This window comes from Chelmon rostratus, chromosome 21, assembly GCF_017976325.1.
Source record: "Chelmon rostratus isolate fCheRos1 chromosome 21, fCheRos1.pri, whole genome shotgun sequence".
Taxonomy (NCBI): Eukaryota; Metazoa; Chordata; class Actinopteri; order Chaetodontiformes; family Chaetodontidae; genus Chelmon; species Chelmon rostratus.
Window position 1 is genome coordinate 378219 of NC_055678.1, and position 8134 is coordinate 386352.

At 47.2% G+C, this 8134-nt stretch overlaps 1 protein-coding gene across 1 annotated transcript in view; it reads right to left on the bottom strand.

The window, feature by feature from the left end:
- The window catches only part of LOC121624399 (thyroid hormone receptor alpha-B), a 29556-nt gene extending 26248 nt beyond the window's left edge, over nucleotides 1-3308 (bottom strand). Inside the window, exon 1 of the mRNA XM_041962005.1 lies at nucleotides 2979-3308. Coding sequence (XP_041817939.1) covers nucleotides 2979-3034 — 56 coding nt within the window. The 5' untranslated portion in view covers nucleotides 3035-3308. The remainder of the gene's footprint in view (nucleotides 1-2978) is intronic.
- Between the last annotated feature and the right edge of the window lie 4826 nt (nucleotides 3309-8134).

The window sequence follows — 8134 nt, forward strand, 5'->3', positions numbered from 1 at the left end:
TGATGAACTCTGTCAGACTTTCCAGCTCTGCACGATGAAGATGATGATTTCATGATGCTGAATGAGATATTTGAAGGAAAAACACGATGAACAAAGGAGTGTCCAGCGCCCCCCCTTCCAACGGGCAGAAACGAGCCGTGCTTTTATTCTTTAGATGTGATTTCTGCAGGAGGACACTGACAGTGTCGACTGATCAGGCAGTAAACGGCTGCTTCTCTCTCATGTTGGGGGAAATGGTGAGTTGAATTTTGGGTGTGACACTTTTAACCGGGGTAGATCACCACGTTGACGAAGGTCACAGAGATCTGAGGCAGGTGAATCAGGATAATGGAGATAAAAGTGCTGTTTTCTGTCTCACAGTAATGCTGAACTGAAGTCCAGGCAGCTGCTGGACTGATCTACCATTTATATACCAAATAAAGCCGACATCATACTTTACATGATCATTATTATTTGAGAGTCTTTTTTCTTTCAGTTGAATCATGTTTAAGGCTCAAGTGTTTTTCTGAGGTTTAATAAATGCGTGACGTTTCCAAAGCCAGTGAGTGATCCTGTTAAATAATCACAGTCATTGTCATTAGGACTTAACCAAGCAGTTGACCTGACGCCATTCATGGAGCTTCAAAGCATAAAAAAGAGAGTAATTAAGATGGTCTTCAAGCGTCCTGTCATCACGTCCAGGGGAAGGAAAAGCTGAACTGTGGATCTGATCAACACTGACACTGTGGGAGACGCTGCAGTCAATACGAAGGAAGACACACCTTCATGTCACAGAGGGTGAAGACGACAGAACGATGAGACATGTTAGATAAACACGTGTCAAGATGCATCTGTTTTTTTTATAGTTCATACTTCTGTCCCTACGCGGTGGTTTGATCTTCGTCTCTCTGGATGCACAGCGTGCTCCCTGATGCAGAGTTATTATGATCCACAGCTCATTCCTTCTGATTAGCACTGACGGCTAATGCTAGAAGAAGGAAGAAAGAAGAAATAACAACACGTAATTAAACCATTCAAACCACTTTATGTCACTGAGTTTATCTTTATAGCACCAACAGGACCTCCGCCCCGAGCAGAACGGAGCACAGAGGTCTGATCAAAGACTCCTGGATGCAGAGAACCACACGCAGCACTGTGGCGCAAGCCTTCGCCACTGTTCATGCAACACGGTGCAAGCAGCCTTGCATCAGCTGCGGTGACATGTTAGCGCAAGTGACGCAAGCTGCAACCACACATCTACGTTTGAACTGAGCTCTACAACAATTTACACATCATAATGAGCCACCACGCCAAAACTACGAAGAAAAGTCACCCAAACCAGCGACATCATAGGTGCTCAGAGGCCACATCAACGACCTTCCATCCAGCAGTACAGGTGTAACCACAGCGTCACTTCAAAGAGCCCGAGCAGGTCAAAAAACAGCCTGACATCATGGCGAGAGGAGGGGCCACTGTCGTGTCGAGCTTTATTCCTTCTGCTTTGAGGGGCCGAGCGCTGCAGCCGGCACTCGGTATCGGTGCCGCAACACGAGCAGAGCTACACAGAATATTTACATCCCAACACGTCAAGCCAAAGAGGAAGGCCGGCGCGGGGGCTCCTACATCCATGACCACACCGACTGTCCCCGTCCCCCGGCAGCAGAGCTGTTAATCCCCTGACAGGTGTCCATGTTAGCTGAGGAATCCGTCCGGGCTGGATTGACTTTCTTACCGCGAGCTCGTAACACGGCACACGGAGACACAGCGGAGGGGAATCTGATGCCAACCCGCCCCCCCACATGGTAACAGTAACACAGACTGTCGTTGTCGTTATCACGAACAGTAAATTAATGGGGAGGAAGGTTTTCGAGTGAAAACTCAAACACACCACGTCAGCAGTCTGTCTCACGTTCCTTCACGTGCTCGTCAGATCTTCTCACTTCCTCGTCTGAGAGAACTAAAAACTACACGAATGTTTTGTGTTCCAGCAAAATGAAGAGGAGATAAACCTCATGTCTGATTTCATCAGTAAAAAGGTTTTCTGTTACTGGACTGTTCACGTCCTCAGAAACGTCTTAGCATGATGACTAAAGATGAAACGGAGTGAAAACATGAAGCTGCAGTGATCTTCATCGCTCGTCCTCTGAAGACAAACACTGGAGCCACATTCACACTTCCAGTGATCAGCAGCAGAGACTCTCAGACAGATCAATCACTGAACTTTTCAATCTAAAGGAAACACTGATCACAGACGTCTGTTAACATTAAGGTTCATATGTTCAGCATTAACGAGGAGCTTATTAGCATGCATGTCTTTATAAAGCTATTAATAATGTCTTATTCTGCATGACCATATTCTGTAACTACTCAGCCTTTACTTACGAGTTTTCCTGCTGCTAATGGATAGCATGTAAGGAAAAATAAACCTTCAATAAACAAACTCCCAGAATAAAACTATATGCTAATAAACAGCTAGTTCACCTTAACGTGAGGTCAAAGCCAGAGCAGACTGACGATGACCCTGTGTCTTCACCCAGAGGCCTCTCTCACACAGAGAGCCCCCTCCTCTCTCACACAGAGAGCCCCCTCCTCTCTCACACAGAGAGCCCCCTCCACTCACACACAGAGAGCTCCCTCCACTCACACACAGAGAGCTCCCTCCACTCACACACAGAGAGCCCCCTCCTCTCACAGCAGCACTATGAGAGAGGCTCCATTCCACTAATATTATGTTTTCATTAATGACGAGGGGCTTAAACAGCGCTCTGCTTGTTTGTGTTCCGGCCGGTCTGACTGGGGGGGGGGGGGGCAGCTATAGGCCTGGTTCTGAAAACAATTCAGACGAGAGGAAGAGAGCGGCGGGGAGGAAAAAGAGGCTACGCTGTTCAGCTTGTCTGGAAAAAGAAACAGAAAGCCGAGCGAGCTTCACTTCAGGAAGACGACGTGAAGAGGATGAGGAGGAGATGAAAGATGAGGAAGAGGAAGAGGAAGGAGCTCACCGTTTCTCTTCTCCCTCTGATGGGTTAGGGTCCTGCTCCTTGGGAACGTGTTCCATTCACCTTAATTCCATCCAGCAGCCAATCATGAGAGACTGAGGCAAGCCCCGCCCTCGGATGCACGCTTGTCATTCGCCGGTCGGGAGGGGTCGGTCAGTGAAACACGACGGGGTCCCGTCCCTGGGGTTTTGGGAGGAAGGCGGGGGTACTGGGGGGTCTCCGGATGGAGTCGACCCCCTGCGAGGGAGGGCGGTGCGGCTCGGTGTGAAACTGTGTCAGTGCGTGTCCCGTCGGGGCGAATCTGCAGGCGCTGGGGCCGGGGCCGCAGGTGGGTGTCAGTCTCAGGGGTTTGGAGGGTGGAGAGGGATCCGGCCTGGGGGACGATAAAGGACACAGTCAGATTACATTGTCTCCAGATCTGGCAGAAATTAATTGGCAGCTATCTTGCACATTAATTTTTTCTTTTTTTCAACATAAATTCACTGGTTCCGACTTTTCATGTGAATCTGCTGGTTTCAAACTCAGTATCTGCTGGGACCAGAACCTGGGAGGCTGTAATGAGCCTTTTTCCACATTAATGAAAGTAATCATGAAGCCTGAACTGCCTCCGTCATAACAAAGCAAGACAATCTCCTCCCTTCATACCCCACAAATCTGTCTGATCGAGCTTTTTAAAGGTCTCGTCAACAAACCGTCTCCCAGGATTTGACATGAAAGCAAAGTGAAAAGAGAAAAACCCTCTGCACATTGTTCTACCTCGCACTGCATTCACACACCTGTCGGCACACCTGTCGGCACACTTCCTCTGAGTGCCGAGTGTTCAGCGAGAGTTAAGATGTTTCTGCATCTGCATTGTATTTTACTTTAACTCTTTCTGTGATAGAGACAAAAGCCTGGCAGGTGATCCGGCTGGTCTGAGATCCGACACCTGAATCGTTGCCTTATTTCATCCTTTATGACCATCAGCTCGACAGGCTGATTCAAGGCTGGACATTGTGGATCTACTCCCAACACATGACATGCACGGATGCAGAGGACTGACGCAGCAGAAGACAGAAAGAGAAATTCTTCACACACCAAGTTCAGAGAGGAAACAACGGCCTGGAACCTCATCCTGAACTGCTGCTGCTGCCACGGGATAGTTCCTGGAAAACTGTTTACGGAATGTCACCTCTTATGCAAGGTTAAGTAGCATTAAAGGCTGTGTGTGTGTGTGTGTGTGTGTGTGTGTGTGTGTGTGTGTGTGAGTACTCAGAGGGTCTTGATCCATTAGCCCCTGCCTCCCTCCACTGTTGTCCAAGGAAGGCTTTATTCTTTGCTCTGCTAATCCCTGGCTCAATGGCGTTCTAATCCGGAACAGTGGGACAGGGCATGAGAACGTCTTTAGACAGGACTGATATTATTATTGCTTTTGCTGCTAATAGAGAGATTACAGGCCGCATTCAGAACAACCGTTCTGTGCAGGCAGGTGAGTGTTTCATCACCTACGTACTCGCTGCAGCAGGAGGAGTCATGATTCAGCAGAAACCGTCTGTGTGACGCTGATGGCAGCTCAGAAAACAATGATCATCCAAATAAAACCACGTCAAAAAGGCAAATTCTGAAGATTGAAAGAGGTGTTTAGTCTTATTTAATGCTGAAACAACTTCTGAAGCAAACATGGCAAACGTCAGAGGGTTAAATGTGAGGATTTGCTGCTTTTCTAGTTCTAAAGCAAGCTAATTTAAAGATTGGGCTCTGAATCATCATATGGACATTTATTTTGTTAATATATATTCTTATTTGCTCATTTCTGAGTTTTCACTGTGAATTCTTTTTACTTATTTTAATTGGTTAATTTATTTGTTGATTTTATTCTTCTTTGTTAAGCGCCTTGTGCTCCTTTTGGATGTTGAAAGGCGCTATAGAAATAAAGTTTGATTGGTTGATTGATTTCTAGCAGAGACATTTCTAATTAAAATAATCCAAATCTAAAGCAAACAATAAGACATACTTTATTCACAGACAGAACATTTTTGGACAGTCGTCCTTTTGATTCAGAGGAGCGGAGACTGCAATGCACTGACACCTTCTTTAACCTGCTGAATTTATGAATAAATGAATAAATGCGTCGCTGCAGAGTGACTGAATCTGCAACACGCTGAGTGTAAAAACACGCTGAGTGTAAAAACACGCTGAGTGTGAGGTTTATGAAGCGCTGCAGCCTTCATCGAGTTAAACAGCTCTGTATCAGCTTCAAACTCTCTCACAGCAGTGTTGAGCACCTTTTCACTCATTGCTGCCTGGAGTACAACAATCATTCACATCAGCTCAACCATCTCAAACACATCCTGAACAGCCACGTCTGACCTAACTCACCCGAAACAAACACACTCACACACGTAACAGAGCGGCCGCCGTGACGACATAAACCCAGAGGCGAACGTGAACGAGCGTGCTTCATCGAGGACCTTCTCTCTATCATATGGACTGTGTCTACCAGGGGCTCGAGCTGCTGTTTGTGTCCGGGACAAAGACACTCGTTGTCTATCGTACTGGGGCAGAGAGGACGGGTGAGGAAAGGGGGGCCATTGTTTGTTTAGCAGCTGAAAGTAGCTCCAAGTATTAGCAAATAAATGAACAAGTGTCCCAGCTCATCCGAAGAAACACAACTATTAGCCCGCGGGTTCACCTCTTCCTCTTCGTTATCACCTGTGAGACCAGAGGGAGTCGGGGGGCTGGGCCTAAACTTCTCTTCCTCACTTTCTGTGTGACGATGCTGCAGCTGCTGAGCAGTTTTCCTTTTTTTAAAGAGGCTCAAGCAGTTTATGGACATTTGTGTGGAAACAGCTTCAGGCCTCAGTGTGGGTTGTTTCCCGTGGGAGCAGTTTGCTGACCTGAAGGCCGGAGCTGTCATGGCCCCCCCTTGTTGAGCAGGCTCACAAGTGTTCAGATTCTTTGCAGCAGGGAAAGGAAAGGAAGAAAGGAAGAAACACAGAGAGAAAGTGAGATTGAGATAATATGTACAGTACTCGGTGGAGGGGGGCGCTGAGGTAAAGTCGATGAAAGGTAAAAGAAAGTCCCTGTTGGAATGAAGACAAAATAAAGCCACTTATCAGAGCCAGGAAGAGAAACAACAGGAAGAGAACAGGGGGTGTAAGAGGCAGATTCAGGGCGCTCAGCCAGTTCTGAGCAACAATGTGCATTTAGATAAACGTACAGTATCAGCTCCGCATTTCTTACACAGATATTTCTGGTCATGTTGGATCGTATCAGGAGATGGTGAGCAGTAACACTCGATCCCTTCGTTTTAAACAGGTGAAGCACGGCTTTAATGGAACGGGCTGTGGGGGAACCTTCCAATGGAAGCACCTGTTTGATGCAGGAAGGCAGAGGAGCAGACAGGAAGTGTGGGACAGAGGGGGATGACATGATTCAATAGACCGTTTTCGTGGCAGACAGCTTGACTCATCGAAGCAGGTGGGAACATTAATGATGGCTGCGTTCCACTCAGGTGGGCCCACACCAGGGCTCCCATGTCGTGCATGCTCACTTACTGTCATGGCTTACTGGGACACTTAATGGAATGGAGCCATCATTCATGTTAACATTCACACTCGTGCTTTTCCTGCTTTGACAAGTAAAAACATCTGCAACTGCGAAAGGGTCTGTGCAGGGACGGCACACGGCGAGGGCCTATGATTCAAACACCGACCACTTTAAGCTAAAAAGCTTTCCTCATTGGTTAGAGGCAGAATTCAGCCATATCTTGATGGAACTAGGAAAATGTGGTGGAGAGGCTGTAAGCAGCAGTCACCAGAGCAGCATGTTGTGCATGTGCATACAGAGACTAATAAAGGCCACACTGACGTGAAGCTCTGCAGAACCAGTTTATATCGAGTTCAACAAGCAAACATAAAGGTACGGAGGGCTACACTCCTTGTTGCGACATTACAGCACAGATTCATAACTTCTGATGTGCAACACAACATCTGAAGAGCTGCAACGACACATTCAGGAACTCGCTCTGAGCATGAATCAAATTAGTGGTTTGTAACGAAGTGTTGACTCGAAATGTTTGACGTTTTCTGTGAAAATAAATCCCAACATGTAAGTTCTCAGATTGTGTGCAGTGATGTCTGCTTTGTAGTGCACGCACGCACGCACGCACGCACGCACACACACACCTTCATTCTCTCCCCTTCCAAGACAGCTTCCAAAATTTAATTGGGCCTGCAAAAACTGGCATTTTCCCTGGAGCAGGGTTCACCTTTAATTGCGTGCTCTGAAATACCGGCTTTAAAATGCATCAAAAGAATAACTAGTGAATGCATGTTGATGCCTGGAGAAGCTGAGAATTAATTAAACATGACCTGCTTTCCTCCTCCTCTGTTCCAGGCCAGAGAAATCGATGTCCCTCTGTTCCTCAGAAAGTGAGGACAGAAAGGAGCTGGATGGATCCTTCAGCATGAAGCAGGTCAGTGTGAAACGTTTGCAGTGGAAGACATGAAGTTCAGGATGTTTGGATCGCGCTTCTATCAAGAGAAATCACTTGAAAGTATTATCAAAGCAAAGGGGCGCTGAAACAATATTCAGGAACTGATGGTAGTGAGCTCATATTTAGGAACTGGTGGGGGCCGAGATGCTTTGAGCCGCTGAGCTGCAACCCTGAGGAGGGGGCGGGGAGAAGAGGTTTCATACTCGCAGCCTTGGAGTGCGCTGCATAAACCAACCTGCAGGAGTGACTCCCCCCTTCACACAGTTCAAGAATCAAACCTCGTTCTGGACTTCAGGATCTGGGCCAAGTGTAAATGAGCCACACACACACACACACACACACACACACACACACACACACACACACACACACGTGTCAGTGAAATGACAGGCTGACACAGATACACTGTGAACGCAGAGCATCTTTGATCCTTCCTGACCAACAAGCATCGCTCTCAAACATGCTAACATGTTGAACGTTTCAGAAATTTCCTTCACAACTGCCCCCACAAAACACCCCCTCAAATCCACCACGATCCATGAGTCAGTTCAGCAGGCAGGGGGAAGCGGTGCAGTTCATGAGACAAAAAGAGGCAGATGCACTAAACTGACTGAAGACTTGACTTTATTTGCTAATTGCTTACCAGTTCTTTCAATCATCAGCTCTGAGGAGGGCAGCCAGA